The following is a 27,018-nucleotide window of genomic DNA, read 5'->3' as shown; positions in this document are numbered from 1 at the left end:
ACTGGCTACTTTTGGTTCTGATTTGGGGGCTCAATTAAAAAAGAGGGGAGGAAAGGGGGGAGTAGTTTGCTTCTCATCCTCAGTAATTGTAGAACAAAACTTGAAACTGAATAGCTGTAGCCCAGAGACCTAAAGGTCAGAGAGGGGCATCAAGTGGTGGCCATGGAGCTAGTTTTTCATACCAGTGAAGAGGCAAAGGATTGAGGAGGAATATATCCCCCCACCCCGTTTTCTGCAGTGGAAGCAGGCAAGGAAAAGAGATGCTGTTGAAATGTCAGAATTCAGACCCATCTCAAGTTTGTGAAATAGCTGCTGTTTTGTTTTTTATTTCATTCATTTCATTTCTTACCTGCCCTTCACCACAAGATTCCAGCATGGGTTACAGTGCTATAAAATACAGGATTAAAATTAGTTAAAATAATTTACAGTCAGAAGAATAAGGTGGGTCCTGCCTGTCTGCCTATGCGTATGTGTGCGTGCGGAAAGCCCACAACCCCTTGCTGCTCAATAGATGAACTCTTGTGAAATATGGTGCTAACTATGTGGAAAGCATAGTAAGGTGTCCAGGACAGGTGAACTCTGTTTTGCTTGTGTGGAAATAGTACATATGAGGCTGGCACTCTTGCGTTAGGGACTATGGATATGGCACTGGGCTGGTCCTACCATTAGGTAAAGTGTGGTGGCCACCTCAGGTGGAGGTGCTAAGTGGAGGAGAGAGCTCCTCATTGCTCAGATATCCTGCCCTGCAGCCCCTAAACTAGGTTGCTGCCCTCAGGTGCGGTTCAGCATACTGTCCCATCACGAGTCTTGGAATAAGAGTCAACTGCTAGTCCAGTCATAGCCTCTACATGACATGACAGTGGGCAGGTGCCATTTTGTCCTCTGCCTCAGGCAGATGAATGTGTTTTAACTGGTCCTGGCTGAAGCCTTGCACCATGTGTCTACTTCCTAACTTATAGTGTTTCTGTCCTTCACTTCACAGGGAGCTGAATGGGAACAACATCACCCGCATCCACAAAAATGACTTTGCTGGGCTGAAGCAGCTGCGAGTTCTGTGAGTGGCCTCTCCCTGCTGCCTCCAAAGTGATACTATCCTCATGTCTCCACCCCTGTTATTACTGAAGCCAAGTGGGGCTGCTGTGTGTGTGTGTGTGCGTGCATGTGCTCCCTTTAATTCAGAGGTGGGGGACCTTTTCCATCCCAAGGACTGCATTTCTTTCTGGGCAACCTTCTGAGAGCCGCATGCCAGTAGTGGGCAGGGCCAGGAGCAAAGGGGGCAAAGTTATGCCTTTGTACAGCAACTTGCCTTCAACAAACACTCACACACCCTTCTCTATCCTGTGCACAGTCAGCCCAACAAAGAGGAACTCCCATCTGCTAGGATGCTGGGCTCCCTTTTGTCCTCTTCCTCTTGTTTTTCCCTTCTGCTATCCCAGCTCTGATGCTCTTATTACTTTTTTCAGGCAGCTGATGGAAAACCAGATCAGTGTGGTGGAGCGAGGGGTATTCGACGACATGAAAGAGCTGGAGCGACTGTGAGTGTCTCAGGGAACTGATCAAACTACAGAAGCTGGGGGTGGGGAAAGTATACACACAGAGGAAAAAGATGTGTGTGTGGCACGCGTTGGGGGGGGGGACTGTAGAGATTTCCCAACAGAAACCCTGTTTTCTCTCTCCCCTCCATGCAGGCCATTCACAGGCCTAGGCGGGTTTCTTGGTCCTAGGAAGTTCAGAGGTGGGACTGGGCCAGGGGTGGAGAGAACAGCTCAAAAGCAGTCAGCTCCAGTACCTACACCAAGAACCAGTGCTTCTCCACCCCCACCCTCCTGCTGACACAGGCAGATGGTGTGAACACTAAGTGTTTTTACACCCAGCCCTGAACAGCCTGGCTGGCATTTACACCCAGATGCTTCCCAGTCTGTTCGCCATTTCTTTCAGATCTAAAATAATTCTCAGCAGTGTGCATTCAACGAGGGGCCGTGTTCAAATCAACCCAAGCTGTGTCTGCCTCTTTCCCACACAACAGCTGTAAATTGTCACCTGCAAAACGTGCTTCTATTGTCTCTGAATATTTCCTTCCCTTGTCCTGCCACTGCCAGGGGGGAAAGGGTTGTTCCAGTGCAGTCCTGGATGAGACTGGCATGCCTAGCAGTGTGCAGAACATGCTACCCCTTTAATGGGCAAATGCCAGGCTAAATTGACTTCCATCAGTATAGAGATATCATACAGAGACCCCAATCTTCATCCATAAAGCATGATGGGTAATTTATTATTGGAAGTTTAGGCTGCATTGCCTTTTCTTTAATCTGTGGCCACTCTCTGACCATTATCCATGTCCTGTACAAATCTGCAAACACCACAATTGGACCTCTATCTAATTGTGTCTTGATACTTGGTCCTATACTACCTTTGTATCAGTTGCCCATTCAGATTCTTTGTTCTCCCCCTTCCTTAAAAACAATTCTAAATTATATTTTAAAACACATGTAGTTTGCAATCTGAATTTTTAAAAACCCACTAAAATTGCACACATCTATATACAGGTAGGTAGCCGTGTCGGTCTGACACGGTCAAAAAAAAAAAAAGTCCAGTAGCACCTTAGAGACCAACTAAGTTTGTTCTGGGTATAAGCTTTCAGGTGCATCTGAAGAACTGTGCATGCACACGAAAGCTTATACCCAGAACAAACTTAGTTGGTCTCTAAAGTGCTACTGGACATTTTTATTTTTATTTCGACACATCTGTATACAGGTGAAACTAGGAAAATTAGAATATCATCGAAAAGTGCATTTATTTCAGTAACGCAACTTAAAAGGTGAAACCAATATATAAGATAGGTGCATGACATGCAAAGCAAGATATGTCAAGCCTTTATTTGTTGTAATTGTAATTATTTGTCGTTAGGCGGGTCAGTTATAAATGGAATGTAAATAATGAAATGTAATAGCGATGTTTATTTTTGTATTATTGCAACTATTTGTTTTATTACTGTGGAATTCCCGAAAGAAAGCATTTGTAAAAATTAAAAGAAAAATAAAAAATAATAAGTTGCATTACTGAAATAAATGCACTTTTCTTATTTTCCGAGTTTCACCTGTAGTTTACCTATACATTCCTACGTACCTTTGACAGATTTGTACCCCTCTTTTCTCTTGAAAATGCACACTTGTACCTTTTATCACAAGTATTTTTATGTTCTTAATCTGTAAGGGTGTGCTGAAGCAAATGGAGTAGTTGGCTGAAAAATATCGGTCAAGGTTTGCGGAAGGCGTTCTAGTTAAGCTGTGAGATCATTGGGGCACAAAGACTACTAGTGGCAGCAACAATACCAAGTGACCTTTAAGCCCAGCTGCTATTGTTGTAGGACTTATAATAAGGTGCAGAACCTGTGGACTCCCAACTCCCATCAACCCAGGCTACCATCACCAGGGAAGATGGGAGTCTGTGAATGCTTATGAAACTTCCTTCCCCTCTGTTTTCCTAGACGTCTGAATCGGAACCAGCTGCACACTTTGCCAGAGCTCCTATTCCAGAATAACCAAGCATTGTCTCGGCTGTAAGTACCTGGGAATATCTTGCATATTGCTTTTGTTTTTTCTGCCCCTTTGAAGAAGGATGTTGAGGGAGTGCTGCAAATCTTGAATGGGAAAGCAGCGAGAAAACGGTTTCGGGTGTGGTGCACCAATTGCTGTGTACTGGAATTGGCCGATGGGGCTACCAGAAAATAAAGGTGTGGATCTGTGGTTTGACTTCTGTGCCCTGGATGTGTAGAATGAGAAACGGATCGCCTTTGTCCAGTCCACAACTGCCACATCTTGAGATCCAGGTCACAAGAGTTTTAAGGCATGGTACAAATTGAGGCTGCATGCACCCTAACCTGTTTGTAGAACAAAAATGGAGTTTTTCTCAGTCCATAATCATTCATCCTCATCATCCACATGCTGCTTTCAGTCTTTGATTCTAGATCCTGCCATTCTCAAGAGGTGTGTGGTACACATTTGAAAACCCTCACCTTGATTAGGTTACCTATGCCTTTTCCTTCCTGCACATGCCCCAGGTAAATTAAGTAGGAAGTGGTGACTGCAGCCTTGTTATACACCCACCCACAGTGTTATTGGGCAGGTGTGGATACATCCCCCATTCATGGGTCTGCTTACATTTCTCTTCAAATGGCCACACTGTCTTTCAAATGGAAACAAACTGCAGTGAGGTGTCCCCCCACCCACCCAGTTAAACCAGCTTCTCAATAAATGTTTTTCAAGGGAGGCGGACTACGCAATAGATCTAGATTGCATGTGAACTACATAGAAGAAACAAGTACTCAGTCTCCATTGATTCTAGAATAAAATGTTGTGTGTACACAGCCTGGTGTTATTGCCGCCTTGGTATGGAAAGACCAGTGGGTTCTTGAGATCTTTATACATATCACTTGGACGTTGAGGACATTATGTGTATTGGGCATTTCCAAGGTCATGTGTTGCACACAGATGACCACAATCCACCATGAACTGCAGATTTTAGGTGGACTGAATCCTGCTGAATGCCTATATAGAATAGCAGCAGCGATATGGAAGTTAGTCATTGATCGGTTATCTTAAAGGCTTTCCTGTAAAACAGAGGTGGGGAATATTTTTCAGCTTGAGCGCCATGTTCGAAAGGGGTTGCTTGCTGGTGCTGGACAGGGCCAGAGGCAAAAAGTGGGTGGGCAGGCAGATGTGAATGTTCCCTTTGTATACTGTGGGCTTCATTTCAGACATGCGGAAGTCAGAGGTTTCTACGCCCCAAATCTCTCCATCTTCCACCCAGAGGCACCATCACAGTTCAAGGACACATTCCAGCCAGGCAAAAGCACTTGAAGAAGGCACAAACAGGGCCAGTGGGGGGTGTGGTCTTGGGGGAAGGTGTGGCCTGGGCAGCACCCCAAGGGCTGGCTAGGCAGGCCTGGAGAGTGCACCAAAAGCTTTGGTCTAGGTGGGAACAGGGAAGCAAAGCTCCCTATAGCTACTGTACTACTTTTAGCTGTTCCTTCTTTGGTTGATGGACAGGACTGGATGGTCTTCCCCTTGCCACCATGAGAAGGAAGGATGGAATTGCATCTTCAATTCCATAATATCTGAGCTAAAGCAGTCCTGAAGTGAATCAAATGAGTGAAGCAATTCTGTTGGGTATAACGCACTGGAATGTGTGCTTCACCAAGATGGAAGGGAACACCCTAAATATGCCTATTGTTATATTGCATAGGTACCATTAAGCATCCGTTTGTGTCTGTGTACACCTGTATACCCCACAAAAAAGGGCTGTGATGAGTGATGTAAGAGGGCTCTTTAGATTTTTTGCTTTGCTGAGTTGATTGTGAATCTAAACATTTTGTCTCCCTAGTTGAACAGACAATATATAATCACTTCTATCCTCCCTTGCTAATTACCAAGAGCTAGGAAAGACAGAAAATGAAAAACTGTCTTTTTAAAAAAGAAAGATTAAAGATAAAATGTTCACGTAAAATAATTAATAAAGGGAAGTATAAAATAACATTTCCTTTATAGACCTGTCTCCTTAAAAGCTTGTGCTAATAACTTGAAATATGCAGTTGCCCATAAAATGTGTTTATAATTATGTATTTCTTTATGGCTTCTATAAATACAAGAGTAACAATGACTTGCATAACATGTTTTCTTCTCTGTGCACCGGCAGCTGCTAACAAAACATTATCAAAATCATAGGGGGTGGGCACCTGCCAAGGCTCATTATCACATGTTGGAGGGATTCAAAAAGGGTTTCTGGCAAAGCTTTTGAGTCAGAAAAAGCCACTTGCATTGTTAAAGTGTGTGTGTGTGTTTGTGTGTGTATTTGTGTGTGGGCACAAACACAGAAGGTAGAAGCATTAGCAGAGATGACAGCTTGCAATAGGAGAACTACTAGTAGAAACAAATGAATTACTTAAGCTGAGTTTTTGGCTTGGAACACTTTTTGTTTTTTAGCTTTTGTAGAGGTTGGCGGATAACCAAGAGTCATTTCATTTTTCCCTGTCTTATTTCCCTTCCCCATCTTCACTTATCCAGGCTCGCCTGATTTTTAAAGATCACTTTCATGAGGCTAGTGGAAGGACTTTCAGATCTCATTTAAGAGCAGAAGTTCATACAACCACAATTAAAAGATTTTAAATCATCACAAGTGTTCTTGTAAAAATTATATGCTGGTATACATTCTCCCTACCCACACAGAGAATGAGGGTCCTTACTGTGTCAGAGGTAGCCAATGTGATGCCTTGCAGATATTTCTGGCCTACAGCTCCCGTCATTCCTGACTATTGGCTACACTGGCTGGGGCTGGTGGAAGTTGGAGTATGATTACATTGGGAAGGTGCCGTTTTGTCTACCTGAGTTATAAGGAGAAGGGATGGGCTGCAGTGGATCAGAGAGTAGTTAAATTTTATCTTCATTTTGTATTCTTCACTTACGAATGGCCTTTCTAATGACATATGAGTTTCTTAGAGAGATTAAAAACTCATGAAGATCAGAAAATCAACAGGTATTAGCTGCAAATGCTTACTTACATTGTTCCTTGCTGGAGGCTATGAATATGTGGCAGGGTACAGATGTCTAAAGCCATCCGATCAAGTGTCTGAAATGGACCCCTGTCAGAGCTAAGGAAGACAAGCCATTAGACTTAACACAGTAATGTTGTCATTTCATTTTTACTGTTTAGGGAAGCTTTTAATCTTTAAGAAATTAGTGTATTTTAATATTTCTGTTGGAAGCCGCCCAGAGTGGCTGGGGAAACCCAGCCAGATGGGTGGGGTATAAATAAATAAATAATAATAATAATAATAATAATAATAATAATAATAATAATAGTAATAATAACCCATGCAAACCAGACTCTGCCGAGTGCCTGGAATTATATTGGGAAGAGGTAAAAAGGCCAGTGGGAAAAGCCCACATGATCATAGCCCAGTATCCTCAGCCAGTGGGTGGTATTCTGTGACTAGAAAAAGAGCACAGCCATGTAAGGGAAGCAGAGGTTTCAGAGAATAAGTGTGTGCTTCCCTTCCCTCTCCCAACATGTTAAGGAATGCCAGGTTGATTCCTGAGGGATGTCAGCTTGGCCTGGTTTTTTCGGGGCTCCAGTCCCAAGAACAAGGACAGGAGGCATGTGCAGATATTTCCCACTGCTCTCTGGGACATGCTTCTCATCCAGATGCAAGACCTTAGGAATGAGTGTGAAAGGAAGTACCAAGGAGATGGTTTGCTCTGTTTTATATGTGATTATAAAAGGACAAGAGAGGGGATAGGCCTGTGCCAGGCCCCCTAAAAGGCACGGTTTCTGAGGCAGCCGTTACCATGGCAGCTGATGGCTTGATCTAGCTCATTGCCATTGACTGTCGACTTTGCTTCTTCAAGCTGTTAAACAGTTATTCACTGTTGTTGGACAGTGTGCCCCCACAATTGTGTATTCCCCCCTCCCAGAACGATGTACCCCCAAGTCATACTCAGAACAGACCCATTGAAATCATTGTCCTTGACTAAGTCAAGTGCATTGATTTCAGTGGATATACTCTGAGAACGGCTTAGTTGGATGCAAATTTCCATAAATATAAATGTAGACATTCGTGAGTTTGCATGAGGGGCTCCAGAGCATATGTGCACACAAGTGCATACTCACAAACCCACACATAATACCAGGGTGTCAAGCTAACTATGAAGTTCTGGGTGGATTAATCCCTGCAGTGCAAAGCTGCTTCTTCCCTACCTGATCTGGCCTGGATGTGATTAATTTTCAACCTTCTGTTAGATGCAGCAGATACACACAATATTTATATTATTTCATTACTGTATGTTATATCTTAAGGCATTTCGGAGAAAGGCAATGGCACACAGCCCTATTTCTTGGTGACATCTGAATCAGATATGAGGCTGTGCAAGCTCTGGGCCAGTGTCTGGATGCATTGGTAGACTGCAGGAGGGCTAATGAATTGTGTTTGAATCCTGAGAAGATGGAGACTCTTTTGGTACCCCTGGATGTATCTTTGTCCCTAGAGGCTCAAGTGTCCTCTCTGGCCAGGAGTGCCTTCTACCAGCTTCATCTGGTTCACCAGCTATGGGCGTTCCTGGTCAGGGACAGCTGACTTCTGAAGTTCATATGTTGGTAACCTCAAGTCTGAATTACTACAATATGCTGTACGTGGGGCTGCCCTTGGGCCTCGTCTGTGGTGGCTAAACTGCTGATGGGGGCAGATAGGTGACAACATGTTACATTGTTGTTAAAATCTCTGCAGAAGCTGCCCATCTGCAGAGGTCAATGTTCTTGTATTAATTTACAAAGCTCTGAAAAACTTGGGATGAAATAAAAGAGCTGGTGGCTATGGTGCCCCGTGCCAAGGAAATGGTGACGGGGGAGGTAGAGATTCTCTCCCTTATTGTAGGGGTGGGCCAGCCATGTCCGCCTGGTTCTGAGTTTTAAAAAAATGATGTGCACGCACAAGCCCTTGGTCTAGAATGAAGGAATACAAGTGGTCAAATAAGCCGAGAATTGCATATACAGCTTTGGGGGGGTGTCCCTGGTTTTTTTTGGGGGGGGGCAAATGTTAAGTATAATGAGCTTCTGCATACCTAAGGTTCCCTTTGATTTGTTTGTAGGAAGAAGCATTATGCTTTCATAGTCATTGACACAGGGCTACTCAAATTCAGTTTTGGAGGACTTTGTAATGTTTGCTGTCATGGAACAAGTGTAGAACTCAACATTCATATTTCACAGTGATAATTTTCCAAAAAGACACACAGATCACACTAGGAAGTGGTGATACAAGAACTGAGGCTGCCAGAAGTGTGCCTTTCAGAAATATGGGTACTTTTCTTTAGGTGTTTCGGGTATTCATAGCTCTTTGAGAACCTTTGTTCATTTGGCCATGATGCTCCCTCCCCTGGAAGGACTCCCTTGGTTGTTGTATTTCTTCCTTCCTTCCTTCCTTCCTTCCTTCCTTCCTTCCTTCCTTCCTTCCTTATTTATTTATTGTGTTTAAGGTATCTCTGGAATACAAAATCTTACCGATTTGAGGCAAGTTGTTAAAAAAATTAGGACATCCTTGTATATGCTTCAGTCTCAGATATTAAAGATATCATAGAACAGACTTGTAAGTATGTCTCTAGAAAAAGAAAAGCCAACACCATTAGCTCACATTAGTAAAAAAATAATAAGTCATCAGTCCTGCTTTAAACATTAATACAGGTATCAACAGTCCAACTAGATCCCCAAATGAGATTAATGATGATAAGATATATGTTCAAATGTAGAAAAGGCTTTGAGTATGTATGTCTTCATGTGTGGTGCCTTGCATTAATTGCCTTTTGGCATTTCAGGCCTGGTGGCAATACCAGTGCATTAGCTGATGTATATTTAGCTGGGCCCCGTGTCTTAGGTGCTGTTGGATATTTAAGTTCAAGAGTGAGTCCCTTTGGAAAGAAGGATGCCAGGGATGCTGTAGGCAGTGGCCTGTGGAGAAACACTGCCCAGTTCGCTGGCTGGTCACAGAGTAGCTTCCCCACAACTATCACACCTCACCTCCCACTTTCAGGACATAGGTTCAGCCAGTCAGATAAACCAAGTGCATATGCTGTGCAACAGCATGCCCACAGCCTGGTAATGGCACCTCTTTAAAATTAAGTTACAGACATTGCTATAGGTCTTGGGTGATAGATGTGTGTGGAAATGGCAACAAGTATATGCTGGCTGGAACTAATGCTGCATTCAAGGTCACCTCTGGCTTTTACATTAGAAATAAAACAATTAAGATAATTATTGTAGAGCAGAATTCTGCCCCCTCCCTTAATCGGCTCTGTCTTTAATGCCATCCTTGTAAACCCAAATCTCATCAACAGAAGATGGGTGTAGGAGGGAGGGATGTTTAGGAAACTCCCTCATATTTCCTTCCTTTGTTGGCCCAGAGGTAAAACAGCTAGAGAGAGGCAAGGGGGGGTGTATGGTAGGGGAGGGATCCTAGTCTTAGAAGATCTGGCTCTTCACAGTCTCTGACTATTTCCCACATCACCTTTAGTTCCTTGTCACATTTTAAGCTTTGTGTCGTTCTTTTACACAGAACAACTATGTGCAGTGCTTGGAACTTCTATATTGACTTCTCCTGACTACATCCATGCCTTTAATTGAATGTTTCTGCAAGTATTTGCTGTTGGTGTGGAAATTCTCTTTGTAATTGGGACGGTCATAAGGACAAGCTGTCAAACAAATTACAGCTGGGCATGGAGAGAAGCAACGTCCTGCATAGACAGTTGCAAAGAAAATGAGCAGTGAGCTCAGGAATTCATTAGTTTAGCACACAAGCTAGCTATGAATATATTGGTTAATGTTAAGCAAGCCACTACAATATTCTAAGTTTGAAACACTACTGTCCCCCAACTCAGATTTATAATATGAGGAAGATAATACTGACCCCGATGTGCTGCCAGACTCAAAGCCTGGAGTGACTCCTTGTGTTCTGACTTTCAGTGAGTTGTGTATGGAGTTCCCCTCTGATGTTTACTCCTGTCTCCTCTCCTATGGATCATTCCAGCTTTAATATCCCGTACTAGTCATAAAATGCCTTCTGCAGTTTATTGTTTTCTCCAATAACACAAATAGTATTTTCCCACCATGATGATGATGAAGTCGGTTAGGGTGAAACCGAGTCTGGTGCATTTAAATCAACTCTGAGCACTAGCAGGAATGACAGCCTTAAACTGCGGTTACCATGCCTTGCATGGGAAATCTTGGTCACACAGCTGGAAGTGGTGTCACCCTACAAGCCAGCTGTCCTTCCATGCCCTTTACGAGTCTCGTTTTAGAGGATGGCCCTTTATTCCTCACAGTCTCTTTGAATACAACGGATGCCCCCCTTTTCAGTTATGAATGTTTCTCAAGGCTATTTATTAAGTGACAAACAAGCTGGTTTAACTGTAACAGTTTCCCCCAAGAAACCTTCGGGGTGTTCTTTGATGGGAGCTGAAGATTTCCCAGCATCTATACAAAATTACATTTCACAGGAGAAATCATGATAGTTCAAAACCTATTGAGATTTGTAATGTAATCTTAATGATCCGTTTTGCAAATGACATTTTTTTAAAAATATCAGTCCTAGGCAGCGCTTTTTTCTGGGGGGATGCAGGGGTACGCACACCCCTAAGCATTTTGTGAATCTATGTTTGGCCTCATTGAGGGGCAGTATTTCAATATGAGTAGGAAAATAAGAGTACCCTTAAACATATATATATATATTTTAGAAAAAAGCACTGGTCCTAGGTATGTGAAGTATGATGTGAATTATTTGTGAGCTCCCATTAGTTGAAATCTGCTCTGAGCCTTCGGCCTGTAATTGTGATTGTTTGCTGTGGCCAGGTAGGCAGGTTGAGAGGGTGCATTGTGGCAGTGGGAAATTTCTCTCTCTCTACCTCATGGACCTTTTTATAAAAGGACTAAGGCTTCAATCAACTACCCATTTACCTGAACTCAATGGGACTTCCTTCCAAGGGGGCGTATATAAGGCTGTACCACTGTGGGGGAGCAGGCTGTGTCAGCTAATGGGCAAGACAGCGGTGTGTTTAGATTAAAGGAAACGTTTCAGTGGGAAAAGCATAGTGTGGAGAGAAGTTGGTGTTTGGGGGGAAAGATCTGAGGCAGGACTCAAGGGCACAGGAAGTCATCAGCTCCACGGAAGGGTACCTGATAATGTTGATCAGTAACCTGCATTTGAACTCAGAATTCGCCAGTCTGCGTGTGTGGATTTGGATAGGGACATGTCTCTTTGGGCATTCTTTCTACAAGATATATTTCATCTTAACTGAACAACAAAGGCTGTGTATACAGCAGAGTGCTAATGCGCATGTGGGTTGCACAGATTTTTCCATGTGAACTTTTGTGCACATTCATCTATCTACACATACGCACGAATGCTTTGAATTGAACTCTGTTCCCATCAGCGCTAGTGGACTGTGCTTGATGAGATGTATTTACACTATGTTGTCATTCCCTCCCCTCAATTAGTATTTCCCTACCCTCCTTAAGTTCTGAAAACCTGAGGTCAATTGTGGGCATGCATGAAGTATTTGTTTATATGTTTTCATCTATACTTCAATACTTTATTTATTTATTTATTTATTTATTTATTTATTTATTTATTTATTGAGATGCAAGTTTTCCAACATACTAGACTTGCCCAAAATACTGAGTTACAGTTTTGTTTTTTGTTTTGTTTTGTTTATGTGTGCATGTGTATGTTCAGCCTGACCTGGCCCCACCAGTAACCCATGCTTTCTGAATTCTGGAAATTTGAGGTCCGTTGTAGGCATGCACGCAGGTATCATAGGTACAAAACAGTACAAAAGTAAATATGTGTGTGTGTCCCGACAAGCCCCACCAACAGCCTACAAAGGAGTGACTCACCAACAGGGGGTGTGGTGATGGGTGACGGAAAACACCCACCCACCCAATGTGCTTCCATACATCCACAGTTGGGTAACATGCAATTTTATGTTGGGTTTCCCTCCTTAGGAAAATCCAAATTAAATGTTGTGGGGAGAGTATGGACTACTACTTGAATAAGAGCAATGTTATAGAGATGACGCAAAAGACATGGACATATGGGGTGCATCGAATCCACTTTAAACTGTTGTGTGGACACAGCCAGTCCTGTAGCACTATAAAGACTTGTCATTTTCCATGCCTCAGACTATCATGGCTGCCTCTCCCAAAGTTGCTCTTTCCTAACTGCTGTTGCATCAGTGACTTATCTTCATGGTTTATGTGTGGTATAGTTGTTTTGATTTAGGTCCCTCATTCCCTTTAAGATGGCATATATAGGTCTATGGTATTTTGTCCCTGCAGGAAACCTGTGAGATAGGTTAGGCTGAGAGGTGGTGATTTACCAAAGGTGTCCTTAAACCTATGCTCTTTTTCCTCTGGAGAGTATCTCATTAAGTAGCCTTGGTGCCTGAAAATGGTGCTTAGTTGATATTTTGCTGGAGAGCACCTGACCTTGCTGACCCTGCCTCAAATGGGGTTTAATTAAACTGTCAGCACTGGACGGAGGAACAAAGGGCCAGGCCTCCCCCACTTCCCCCCAGTCTCACACTAGCAGGAGGGCAGTGTCACAGTGAAAATGAAGAGCTGTTAAAAATGAATCTTGTTTCCCATCAAGGAAAATTACCAAGGCGGGAAGGTGACCTTGGCAATCATGCAGCCAAATACATTTCCATCGCTCTCCTCCTTGCTATGCATATAGTTGGTGACCCACAGGGATGTCCGAAAGATAGGCAAAAGTGGTGACGGGGAGAGAAAATAGTGGGGATAAAACAATGTATGGTAGGTTTCAAAATACTGTACAAGTTGCTTGTTATTCCTTGCCAGCCTGGCCACAGAGTATGATCGTCTGTCTCCTTGCTCTCTTGACTCTACAGCTGTTTTATCCAGCTTACTCTATACAAGGCAGCATTACTCTTTTCGTCCATACCATGTGAATGACAATGCCGTGGCTCCATCTCTGTAGACACTCACAGCACTCCTATCCACATTCACAGTCTTCTAAATAAGGATCAAATTATACCACAAACTTGCGCAGCAGTCACTTTCTCTCAGGTACCCTGTTTCTCCGAAAATAAGACATACCCATAAAATAAGCCGTAGCAGGATTTCTAAGCATTTGCGCAATGTAAGCCATACCCTGAAAATAAGATATAGTGATAGGCGCAGTTCTGGAGGGGCACCAAGGAAGAGGCGAGGCTGGACGCATAATAAAAAATAAGACATCCCCTGAAAATAAGCCATAGCGTGTCTTCTTGAGGAAAAATAAATATAAGACAGTGGAAGCACGGTAGGTAGGCAGAATGAATATAGCTATAGATATATCAACCATGAAGACTTCATGTTCGAGTGAAGGACTGGCAAGGCGGGGTCTGCTTAATCTTTTCTCCCTCTGCTCAAGATTCACCCTCCCTCAGCAGCTTTGTCACATATGGGGAAATGACATAGAGATACCTCTTTTCATCACAGGAGAGGTAATTTTGAATGGGGAAAATGGCTGGAGGGCAAAGGGTGAAGCATTCCCTCCCCTTGCTGTATCTTCACTGAAGATTGCAGCCGCCTGTGACTCCTTTTTATTCTTTTGCAGCCTAAGAATCTCTTTCAATTAATCTCCAGTTCCATCACTTTTCACACCAAATCCTCTTTTGACATACAGTTTCCATAGCACATGTATGAAATGTATTCTAGGCAATAAAGAGGTTATAGATGAAGAGACGGTATCTTGCTGGCTATCCTGGTTATTAACAAAGTTATCAACAAAGGCTATTTGCATTTTGACAACACATGTTGAGGGCTTTCTACAGTGGCATACAAACTGACCTAATTTGCAGATTTTGACTTATTGCATTAGGATAGATGCAGTGCATGTCCGTCCCGCCCCCCCCCTTCAGTGCTTTGACTACTTGCTGGAGAGGAATACTTTCTCTCCTGGTTGCAAATATGTGTGTTTGATGAGGCAATGAACATCTTCCAAACTTGGAACAGACCCCCAGCAGTGTGTTCCATGTAGCGCCACAAATCAGGACCATCTGTGGAAGCAGCAGGTGTCAGTCATTTCATGTGTTGTCGGAGCAATCAGATCTACACCAAGTTTTCTTTTTTAAAAAACAACAACACAACAACCCATTGGGTCCAAGATACTTTGAATTAAGGGAGAAAGTCTGATATAATAAATAATATAATATACCGTGTTTCCCCTTTTTTAAGACGTAGTCATAAAGTAAGCCATGGCAGGATTTTTAAGCTTTTGCAAAACATAAGACATACCCCGAAAATAAGACATACACCCATGACATGTGGAGCGAGACCGCCGAGCGCCCCAGCCAGCCAGCGGGACCTAGCACGCCAGCTGTGGCAGCAGCAGGAGGGTGAGGCCTGCATGCTGTCCCGCCGCCCGGAACTGGCTGCTGGAGCGCGGAGCGCCCAGCAACTCAGAGCGCCGGGCGGAGTGCCGGAGCCAGCGGCCTCACCTCCACCCGGCCAAGGAGGCCTGCCATCCCACGGCGCTGAACCAGCTGCTGGAGTGCACAGAGCGCCCAGCAGCTTGGAGGATCCAGCAGTGCCGAGCGGAGCGCCGGAGCCAGCGGACTCGCCTCCACCCGGCCGAGGAAGCCTGCCATCCCGCCACCCTGAACCGGCTGCTGGAGCGCGCGGAGCGCCCAGCAGCTCGGAGAACCCAGCAGCGCCGGGCGGAGCGCCGGAGCCAACGGCCCCGCCTCCGCCCAGCCGAGGACGCCCGCCATCCCGCCGCCCTGAACCGGCTGCTGGAGCGCGCGGAGCGCCCAGCAGCTCGGAGAACCCAGCAGCGCCGGGCGGAGTGCCGGAGCCAACGGCCTCGCCTCCGCCCAGCCGAGGACGCCCGCCATCCCGCCGCCCTGAACCGGCTGCTGGAGTGCGCAGAGCGCCCAGCAGCTCGGAGAACCCAGCAGCGCCGGGCGGAGCGCCGGAGCCAACGGCCCCGCCTCCGCCCAGCCAAGGACGCCCGCCATCCCGCCGCCCTGAACCGGCTGCTGGAGCGCGCGGAGCGCCCAGCAGCTCGGAGAACCCAGCAGCGCCGGGCGGAGCGCCGGAGCCAACGGCCTCGCCTCCACCCAGCCGAGGACGCCTGCCATCCCGCCGCCCAGAGCAAAACAAGCGCATGCTTTCCCTTGGCTTGTAAGGCTCTTGCTGCAGACAAGTGTGCTTCACGGCACTCCAGCCTCTGTTGTTTTCCCCAGCAGAAAGTGCCATGGGGGCACTCATCCATACCACAGCAGAGTGTGTCTGCTTCAAAGGATGAGTTTGCCCCTGACGAGGGCCAAGTGTGGCTTGCTAGCCCAGTATTTCTGTGGTCCCTGCTCAGGCATTCCTGTATTGAGATACCCAGTTCTGGTGACAACTGGGGTGTCTTTTAAAACCTCCAATTTACAGAGCTACCTGACCTTCTGTAGGCAGCTGCATTCTGATCTGGTAGATTCTAAACTTGCTCTTTTTCAGTCAGTGGGATACTTCCAGACTGCTTCTGCTCTATCTGCCCTGGCTCTGTCTTCCAGCCCTGTCTCGAGGGCTATTGTTTTTCAAAACAAAAGTCTGCAATCCCATACAGTATCCCGTAAGTGAACATATCTAACAATTGCTCATAAAATTATGCTGATGCCCTTCTCCTTCCTCAGAACAGGTCTCTAGCCAAATCATTCTGAAGTTGAAATTTAAGACACAAGCTAGCCTAATGGCTGGATTTCCAAAAGATAAAAACACAATTCTGACAACCCTTTGAATAAGCAGCATTTGCCATTTGGGCCAGGGCATGGGAATCTGGTATCTGTGGACAATGGTGAGTGGAACTGGCGGCTGCTGCAGCGCCGAGCACTCAGAGAGCCCAGCAGTGCCCCGAGCCAGCGGCCCGGCCGAGGAGACCGTAAAGTAAAAACCATAATAAAAAATAAGACATCCCACTGAAAATAAGCCACCCTGTGTTTTTTTGAGAGAAAAAAGTTATAAGACGGTGTCTTAAAAAAGGGGAAACACGGTATAAGCATATTATCATAGCTGTGTTCTTTGTGAGCTCTTAAAGATAAATGAATAATAGAATCATGGAAGTGTACAGTTGGAAGGGACCCTGCGGATCTTCTAGTCAAGTCCCCTGCAATGCAGAGATCTCACCTAAAGCATCCAACCTCTCTGCTTAAAAGCCTCCAAGGAGGAAGAGGTCACCACCTTCTGAGGAAGTCTGTTCCACTGTTAAGCATCTCTTACCATCAGAAAGTTTCTTCCAGATGTTTAGTCGGAATCCCCTTTTCTGTAAGTTGAATCCAAGTTTGCTCCATCTTCCATGTGACATCCCTTTAGATTTTTGAAGATGGCTACCATATCTCCAATAATTTGGCCACCTCATGAGAAGAGAAGACTCCCTGGAAAAGACCCTGATGTTGGAAAAGATGGAGGGCACAAGGAGAAGGGGACGACAGAGGACGAGATGGTTGGACAGTGTTCTCGAAGCTACGAACATGAGTCTGACCAAACTGGGAGGCAGTGGAAGACAGGAGTGCCTGGCATGCTATTGTCGACTAAACAACAACAACAACAACAACAACAACAACAACAACATATCTCCTCTCAGTCTCATTTTTACCAGGCTAAATATACCCATCTCCCTCAACTGTTCCTCATAAGGCTAATGACTAAATGTCTACGTCCCATTTTAGAATTGTAGAATCACAGAATTGTAAAGTTGGAAGGGATCTTGAGGATCATCTAGCCCAACCCCCTGCAATGCAGGGATATGCAGCTTTCCCATATGGGGATCGAATCTGCAACCATGGCATTAACAGCACCACTCATTAACCAGCTGAGCTATCTCATGCCATCAGGAATGCAGCGAGTAGGCATTTCAACCCCCAGTTGAACAAGGACAACCTGTTGATTTGGTGCTGGTTTGGGCCTGACTTGTTTTCTTTTTCTTGGATGTAACATTCCTGCAAAGTGCTTCCTGTGAGGTGAGGGTTGTCCTGCCTTTATGCTTTTCCCCCCTGGTGAGGGGGCAAGTCTTGTCACCAGACATGTCAGGGTTTACCATTTGCAATTCTCTACCACAATCCCACAGCACTGGGGAGGGGAGGGTGTGTGCTTAAATGGCATAACTGACAAAAGACCCTTCTGTGGGAAGAAGGCAAGAGGCTCGGTGCTGAGAGTGATTTGCCGAATACCAATAAGGAGGAGAAATTTGCTTTGCCAAAATGGTTGGGGTGGGGTGTGTGGGGTGGAGTGTGTGTGTGTCTGGGTCTGTGCAACTCAGCCTGGAAGGAGGGGGAGAGATGTGGATGCAGGGTTAATGTCAACAGTGATCAACAGGAAAATGGGATGGGATGGGGGGGGGGGTGAGCTCAAAGCAACAAAGAGTCAGTGTGGCTGGGTGACAGTGATAACAAATGAGGTGCTAATGGGTGAGGAGGATCACCAGAGTACTTAGTCCAAAAGGAGTTGGCATGAAATAGGCAGCTATACTTGGCTGTGTGGTGGAGGAGGCTTCAATCTGCACCCCTGCTTTATGCGCATAAAAGTTTAAACTGTGTCCTCGTACTTGATGAAATTAATTTTCTGCATGAATAGTCAATCAACGAATGGAACAGAGGAAGCAACTTTATTATGAGTCACACCATGGTCCATCTCATTTGGTATTTTCTACACTGACTGGCAGGGATGCAGGTGGCGCTGTGGGTTAAACCACAGAGCCTAGGGCTTGCCGATCAGAAGGTCGGTGGTTCGAATCCCCGCAACGGGGTGAGCTCCCGTTGCTCGGTCCCAGTTCCTGCCAACCTAGCAGTTCAAAAGCACATCAAAGTGCAAGTAGATAAATAGGTACCGCTCCGGCGGGAAGGTAAATGGCGTTTCTGTGTGCTGCTCTGGTCCGCCAGAAGCAGCTTTGTCATGCTGGTCACATGACCTGGAAGCTGTACACTGGCTCCCTCGGCCAATTACGCGAGATGAGCGCCGCAACCCCAGAGTTGGTCATGACTGGACCTGATGGTTAGGGGTCCCTTTACCTTTACACTGACTGACAGTAGCTCTCTGGTGTTTCAGGGAGGGTTCTCTCACAGCCCCACCTGGATCCCTCACAGCCCCTCCTGGATCCCTGGCCCAGGGATTGAAGTTGAACCTGGGCCATTCTTCATGCGAGTCAGACACTCTACCACTGAGCTATGGCCCTTCCCTCTGAGCACAGAATGCAGAAACATTTTCCAGAACTGAGACTGCTGGTATTACACTTCCTGGCCTAGGGTTTGACCTATATGTTGTAGTGCATGGGGTGCTGAGCATGGATTGGAAAGACCAGGTTCAAATTCCCATTCATTGTGCAATCCTGTACACACCTAGCATTTACTTCCGAGTAGACATGCATACTTAAGTCAGGAAGCTCACTGGGCAGCACACCTCTCAGCTTCAGTCATCTCAAAATGGATTACATTGGACAATACCCATTTGCCACCATGCTGAGCTCCTTGGAAGAAGGGCAGGGATCCTAGCAATTCTCCCAAATATTGATAAGGTAACTTTTATTGTTTTTCATTGCATAGAAAAAGGCACCTTCTCCCCCCTCCCTTTTTCTTGTGTCAGTGCAAATAGCCCACCATTTATCAGTTTCCAAAATTCATGTTTTTTTAAACAAAAGTTTGGAGCTATGAGTACTATCCTTGAACACTGCAGAGAATTCTGTCTATCCAGCTGGTCAATGTTATTTCAGCAGAGCCACAGAAAATAATCCTTTTGAGGGTTTAGATGCTATTAGCAGAATTAAAAAGACCATCCTCCTAATGTGGTTTAGCTCAATCCATATAATAAAAATAAGTCAAAGCAATTAACAGAAGTAAATAAAATTGCCAATGGTTTACTAAGCAAATCAATCTGGGATAATTCAATTTGTGGGAAATAGAGAAGTAAAGGCTATTACTGGATGCTTTTAAGTGGGGATTATTAGGAATGGCTGGTAGGTATGAAGCTTGCGGAGAGGACAGGCTGCCCTATAGCTATGCGTTAATACTGGGCACATTTGCCCTGGTTGCTTTTTGTCCATTGATTTATCTCTGTTGGATCCACTTCTGCTGAGCAAAACCTGTGGCTTCTTTGTTCCAGCAGCCCCTTAATAAGAACCCCCTCTTTTTGTTGCTTTTGCTGTCTCCTTTTGTGCATACCCTGCTTGAAATATTCTTTCCCACCCTGTTTGTGCTGCCTGTAGTCTTGAACATGCGGTGACATTTCCAATTATGCCTGCCTGTGTTTGCAATGGGACTCATGTCAGTGTCTAGGCAAATCCCTATCAATTGTGCTTGCTTAATCACTGGCATTCCACTGCTCAAGGGTATCTGCTCAAGTCTGGGCTCATTGCAAGTGGTCATGGCAGCAGGTTTGAGTCCCACACCTCACATTTTAGAAAACTAAATATGGTTGGATATTTAGAAAGGAAGAGATTTAACTTCATGTCATTCTAACATTACATTATTATTGTGTATGTGATATGTGTTCTTAATGTAGTTAAACAATTATTATGAAAGATATGGGGCGGGGATCATTAAAGACAGTCTGGTTTTGATTCACACACTGCTAGAAATACCTGATAAAGTATGCGGTCCTGTTTCCAGTTTACACTAGCTAGATGTGAATAAGGTCATTCCAAAGTGTCTTAGCATTGGCAGAGGCCACAGATGCACAAACAAGGAATTTGCACTGACCCCAAAACACTGTTAGCTGAAGGAAACTGAGTGGAGTTGGGGAGCTTTGCAGAAGTATTTATTTGCAGTATTTATATACCATTTTTCAGGCAGACCTCACAAAATGATTTACAAAAGATTATTAAAACAATAAGCAATGCTTTTAAAAAGTCACAATAGAATGGGTAAGACATGTTTGTGCAGAAGGAGCTGTTACTGCTTCTTCTCGCCTCCTCTCAGGGCAAGGTAGTCCTTCAGGTGCTCCTGTAGTGGCTGTTGTGGGGAGAAAAATGGAGCCCCCAGCCAAGGATCAAACTTGTGACCCCTGGTTTACAAGAGCAGTGCTCTTACCTCTGAGCCATGAAGTCAAGTAGAAGTTAATTGGGATCTTGTGCTCACAAGGGTTGATGCTACACCTGAGGACAGTGAAGCACAATACCTGTGAAAGTGGTGGTGTGAATTTAAAAGCACCCAAGTCACTCAAGAGCTCCAAACAGTTGTTGCTCCTCCACCACCTTAGCCATAACGGAGGGGAGGATTCTAACTAACTCTGCAGACAATTGTGGCATATTAGCAGGAGTAGATAAACTCTAGCAAGGAAGCAGAGCTGATACATTAAGACAGCACAGGGATACACCACTGTCTATAGTACTGTTCTCACAAAACTTTAACAGATGGGTACTTGCACAGACCTTGAGGCTAGCAACAGATATAGGAAGGTCAAATGAATAACGCCTGTCTTCTCAGAGCTCATACAGGCACTCTGTCTTTTGGGAATCTGCACACAAACATCCACCAAGATCCTTCCCTCCACTCCAGCATTTGGGCCTAATGGGACAAGGCACCCCATGCAGGTAAGCAAGTGAAGGGGGACTCACTCGGAGGGCAGGGTCCTTGCATTAAAGCTTGACATCTGCATCTCCTCCATCCCTCCTCCTAAATTCTCCAAATGCAAGGGGATGCCTTCCGTGTTCTAGAGAGGGCAATGGGAAATATAGTTACCTCTGCTGGTGAATACAAGGCACTCTTGCTTCGCCTCTTGCTACTGCTGGCCAAACACAGCTTGTTTTTCTTTGCAGGGCACATGAGCACAGAAAACAGAAATTACAAGTGGCACTTCATTGCATCTCCCTGCAGTGGATGGTTGAATATTGTCTGCCCTGAGAAGTGAACACTCAGATGCAGTTATCAGGTGGATTGCCAATGGAAAATTGGGGAGACCAGAGTGAGGCATGAACAGTACCTAGGGTGATGTTTTTCCCCTCCTTTATTCATTCAGCAGTCCCAAAGTGGCACAATATTACTTGAATTTAATGCCTGTTACCAGCTTCAAGTCTCTTGTCTCTCTGTAGGTGACAAGGCAACCATTCAACACACTCAAGAGGCAGATTCCCTGTAGTAACCAGTAAGAAGTTTCTCTGTGGGGCTACCATATTTTAAGGTCTAGCAGGGCCCCTGTGCCTTTCCAGAGTGTACAGTGCACAGTAATGTATAAACTGCTGCATTACCTTGCAAGATAAAGAAGGATGCCAACCCTCCATTCTTCTGTGATGATGCCAGATCAGACTACAGAACCAATGTTCTTCAATAAAACCTGTGACCACTATAGCTGTGCCTCTGTTCTCATGAACTGATGGGGAATCTGCATGTTTCTCACCTCAGGATGGGAAATACTAATGGGAAACAGTATATTTAATCTTCTATCACAACACTTCACCAGGGATCAGGAGCCTGCCTATAGCCTTCCCAGTGGGGCACTAGCAAGGGAAAATGGAGGTCATAGTAGCACAGTGCTGACATCTCTCACCCCCTGCCTCCAGATACTGTTCAGGTGAAAATGAACCAATGAAGCTGGTTAGGAATGTTAGGTGGATAACAATATGTCCTAGGAAAATAAAAGGCAGGCACAGGCAATCATCCCAACAAGTGCATATTGCAGAAGAGAATGAAGGAGGCTAGCAAAGAGAAAGGTTTCCTGTGACACAGACGAGCCAGGTGGCTACCTTGGGATATTTGTTTATGTACTGGACACTCTGGTTGGCTGTCACATTTCACTCTTTTTGGTGTGAATACGTGTCCCAGAACTTTGTCCTGTAAGATTCTAACCCAAAGGTTGAACCCCAATCTTCATGTAGAAGAAGATTGTGCTTTTCCACTGATCCATGGCTCCAGTTAGGGTTCCTTTGGTATTGGACTACAGGTCTGGAATCTCTTGGTTCCATGCACAGGTAGGCTGGCGGGTGACAGGTGGTATGTACTCGTGGACTTGGCCTCTGGACAAGCGCAAAGATGTTAGTGGTTGGTTGTATGGCTAAGCTTTGGGTTTTTGTCCTGCTCCCTCTCTGTTTCCACCTAAAATTATTGTTGCCGTTAGAGCCCCAGGAAGTTAAGATCTGTCCTGTGATAGACACATTTTCTTCTCTCTTAAGTTGCACCCACAGCTCTGTTTCCTATTGCATTGCTCTTTCCCACTGAGTTACCAGGCGATATATTACCTGCCGTGAGCCTGCTTTTGTTGCTGTCCATCATGCCTTATTTATTACATTTATATACCACCTTTTCTCCCAAAGAGCTCAAGGTGGTGCATTTGGTTCTTCTCCCCCCCCTTCCATTTTATCCTCACAACAACCTTGTGAAGTAGGTAAGGCTGAGAGATGGTGACTGGTCCAAGGTCACTCAGTGAGCTTCATGGCTGAGCGGCGGTTCAAACCCTGGTCTCCCAGGTCATAGATGAGGCATCCCCAAACTGCGGCCCTCCAGATGTTTTGGCCTACAACTCCCATGATCCCTAGCTAAGCGGACCAGTGGTCAGGGATGATGAGAATTGTAGTCCAAAACATGTGGAGGGCTGAAGTTTGGGGATGCCTGTCATAGACCAACTCTCTAACCTTTATGCACCAGTGTCCTTCCTCCCTTCAGTAAAGATTTCCCCTCTCACTCAGATTCAGTACAAATGTGTTATGTGCAGTATCGTTTGTGTGGAATCATTGGTACCCCAGCAGGACTTCTGGAAATCCTGTGCATGCATGCATCATATGGGAATCATTGTCCTCTATTCCTGTGAGCATGGCTGTGTGCATTGCCTCTGGAAGAAGGGATGTGCTTGCTCCAGGAAGCAACCATTGCATTCTTGTCTTCTATGCATGGCTAATATTGGGGCACCATTGGCAAGCAACGTCACCATTGGCAGTTGACGGTGGCACAAAGGTATGGAAGAAACTGCCTTATGCTGAGCCAGACTGTGGGTATTGTCTCCACAGACTGGCAGCAGCTCTAAAAGATTTCATACGGTGGTCTTTCCCAGCCCTGCCTGCAAATACTGGGAGTTATGTAGCTCTCTCTCCATGAGCTACTTGCCTCCAAGAGTTGTCAGGGTGCTGTGGAGTGACTGCTGGTCTCGCTGTGTGAGCTTTTGCTTCTCATGGTATTGCTGTGTTGCTGTCTTTGCTGGTGGCAGTGTGAGGGATCCCAGGAGGATAAGATCATAGAATCGCTCTGGCTATCAATACATGGTGAGAAAATAAGTGTCTCTTAAGAAGTGTCTCATTCCTGGACAAGTTGTCTGCAATGGGTACATGCACATGTGTGTGCAAAGACACACACCATGTCATTAAGAGCATGGACCACAGTTATTTAGGGAGAAGGGGGGGGGTTCATTCCACTTGTCTCTGTTAAGCTAATTACCATTCCATGCTTATCTGCTCTTAGGCACCTAGACTGAGACGTCTGTGGTTAACATCCCCACCCCTTGCCTAAAGTCTACTAGAGTGCTTGAGCAATTAAACAGTCTTTGGATTAGCATGTCTCATCACCGGCTGCCTCTCCCCCCCCCCTCCCGCTCCTTAGAGGCTTCAATCTCATTTTACGCCCATGTTTTTCTTAAAGACAAGAAAAGCTGGATTAATTTTTACTTTGCCCAAGGGAGCCATTTGTAACTAAAGATGTCTCACTGTCTGTGCACTGGGTGGTAGGAAGCAGTAGTAGAGATTGGCTTGCAATATATGGCTCAGAATCTCCATCCCCACCCCTTCATTGTCCTTCTCTCACATCTGACTCTGGACTTTGCCAGGAAGAGAGCTGACAGTCAAGGCAGTGCTTGGCTTTTTAAATGAAAGGGGGCAAAGCTGCCGCCTGCTGTGATATCTTCCCTCCCCTAACTCCAGGTATCCATGTTTATTCAGACCACTTCCAGCACACCTTAAACTGTCTGTCTTCACCTCTGTTTCTCTAAGCAAGGGGGTTGGCAGCATGCCTGTTTGTACAGTAGTTTTACACAGGTGCAAATTAATAAGGGAACAAAAAGATGATACTAAATTAATGTATGATGTCTGCAATGTGATTTTTTTTTAGGTGAGCACATGTAGAAGAATTATGTTTTGATCTGGTTTACACAATTCTGTGGTTATTGTTCCATAAACAGGATCTCAGGTTCCCCATGAGTCCTACTCAGAGAAAACGTACATGGATTTCCCACATGTATATATGCTCATGAGTGTTTCAGAAAGTTACCATGTGAGAATCAAGTGTTACACCAGAATAGGATAGGCTTTAGAAAGCTCCATGTGTATAATTATATTGTTTCATTGGTAACATAGGAGGAAAAATGACTATTACTCATTCTTAATCTAAGCACAATCACAAGGGCTCCTAATTAGATGTTTAGCTATGTGATCTTGAATGTTACAGTATCTGTTAACTCTGTTCTATCCTGTTTCTCCTTTATTTTTGTTTAAACCAATTCACAAACCAGGAACTTATACATTAATAGCTATTTTTGTGATGTGCAAATGACATGAAAATACTTGGTCTCATTATTTGTGTCATTTATTATTGCTATGATTCTTGTTTAAAAGATCCCAAAAAGTTATTTAAAAGGGGGGGGGGAGCTCGATGTGTATGCTTTTTCATGCTGTGCTATATGGAGCCGAATGTGCCTATGTTTGGGGAGGGGAGAAAGCATATTGTGGTATTGAGAGTTCTGTTCATTTTTATACTACAGCTTCACTTTGGCTGTTTCTGTCTGGCTTAAAACTGACCCAATTTTCTCTCAAGGCCAAACTCCATGCTACATAATTAATTGCATAACTTGTCCTTACATGGCTTTTTTTTCTTTTAAGTGTAGCAGGACCATGAAGCATAGGGAAGAGGTTTAACTTTTGCCCTGTGATGTAGTCCCAATGAAAGTTGCCACCTGAAAAGAATATTTGGCACAGGAGGAAAGGTGCCATTGCTGACAACTAGTCACACACACACACACACACACACACACACACACACACGGAAGTATATTTTAATGGAGAAGCTTTTAAGGAGACAAAGTGGCTTTGCCCTTTGGTAGCCCCATGGTAGAACAGGAGGCAATGGAGAAAGTCAGAGAGAGATCTGGGGTTAGAAACTTTTTGCAGACGTAGAGAGAAGCAGAGAGTCACGTGGACTTTTCTAGGGTTGAGATAATCCAAAGGGGACCATGCAAAAAAGAAAAAAATGTGATAGCCTTGGAAGGGGGTTCTTAGTACTTCAGATGGGAGGCAGACTGCTGCAGAAGCCAGTGACATGATTCCTAAGAGGATTCCAAGGCATGTCCTGGGCTTAGCACACTGAGCTGGGTTTAGCTGCAGGATTAGGAATCTAAGGGCCTTTCCAAATTATCAGTGAAGGGGTCTCCCCATGCAAATTTTAATCTTTTCATGATAGACTTGCACATCTCTTTACAATGGCAGCACAATATCTTAACTACATGCGACACATAGTGAAGCTTTTCTACCTAATCTATTTATGAACAGAATATGAGGAGTTTCTAATACCACAGTGTGCAGAATGCAGACCTATTCTGCTCTATGTAAAACAGCACGATAAACCATATACAGTGGTACCTCTGGTTATTAACTTAATTCGTTCCAGAGGTCCGTTTGTAACCCGAAACCATTCTTATCCGGAGGTGCGCTTTTGATATGGCGCCTCCCGCTGCTGCCGCGCAGCCAGCGCGCGACTTCCGCTCGCATCCTGGGGCAAAGTTCGGAACCGGGAGCATCTACTTCCAGGTTAACAGAGCTCGTAACCTGAAGCATTCGTACATAACACAAGGTTCCACTATACATGGAACTTTTTAATATTTACTGTGATATGATACCTGGTCCTCACATGGAGACTTTTTGTCACCCCAGCACTGCTTTTAAAAATCTGGTCATATGTGTGCTCCAGTTCAAGAAAGAGGGGAGCACACAGTCTTCAGAGAATTAAAAACAAAGCAAAAAAACACCCTGAAACAAAATGGCAGGGCACTGCTGACAATCTTGCTGTTACTTGCCATTCGGGGTGGTGATGAAAACTCACAAGATGAACACAGCTGTACTTTGCTTGTACAGCAGGAAAGCATACAGCTTTAAAAAAAATCTTGTAAAGAAACAAAAATTATATAGGCATGGGCATGTGTAAGAAAGTGTGCTGTTGATGTTGGTGTAGCCCTTTTGCACCTGTCTGGACCAAAGTGCATCTACTGTCCCTTGCATGTTGCTCAGTAATATTTCCTGCATAACCATGAATTGGATTCTAAGGGCAGGTTCACACACAAAGCGCTGTTTTCATCCACATAAATAGTCCCAGTTGTCTCTGGGTATGCAGTTGTATGGACAAATGTCATGTGTGTGCTGCCATGTCATCAAGGATATGGCTGACAGCAATTCATGTAATTGCAGCAGAAGAGGAAAAGCACGGTGTCATGGGAATTGTTGCAGCCGCACCTGTGGTCATTCTGATGGATTCCAAGTGA

At 44.9% G+C, this 27,018-nt stretch overlaps 1 protein-coding gene across 3 annotated transcripts in view; it reads left to right on the top strand.

The window, feature by feature from the left end:
• Positions 1-27,018, top strand: part of SLIT1 (slit guidance ligand 1) — a 124,924-nt gene that overhangs the window by 23,932 nt on the left and 73,974 nt on the right. For all 3 annotated transcript variants that reach the window (XR_015950249.1, XM_035133598.3, XM_088670685.1), the window contains exons 2-4: positions 983-1,054; positions 1,464-1,535; positions 3,485-3,556. Coding sequence is in view for 2 of the 3 variants with exons in the window: in XM_035133598.3 (XP_034989489.2) it covers positions 983-1,054; positions 1,464-1,535; positions 3,485-3,556 (216 nt within the window). In the remaining variant the exon portion in view is untranslated. The remainder of the gene's footprint in view (positions 1-982; positions 1,055-1,463; positions 1,536-3,484; positions 3,557-27,018) is intronic.

The sequence above is a fragment of the Zootoca vivipara genome, chromosome 5 (genome assembly GCF_965207765.1).
Source record: "Zootoca vivipara chromosome 5, rZooViv2.hap1.1, whole genome shotgun sequence".
Lineage (NCBI taxonomy): Eukaryota > Metazoa > Chordata > Lepidosauria > Squamata > Lacertidae > Zootoca > Zootoca vivipara.
Note: the sequence above shows the minus strand (reverse complement) of the source record. Positions and strands in the feature narration are given on the sequence as shown.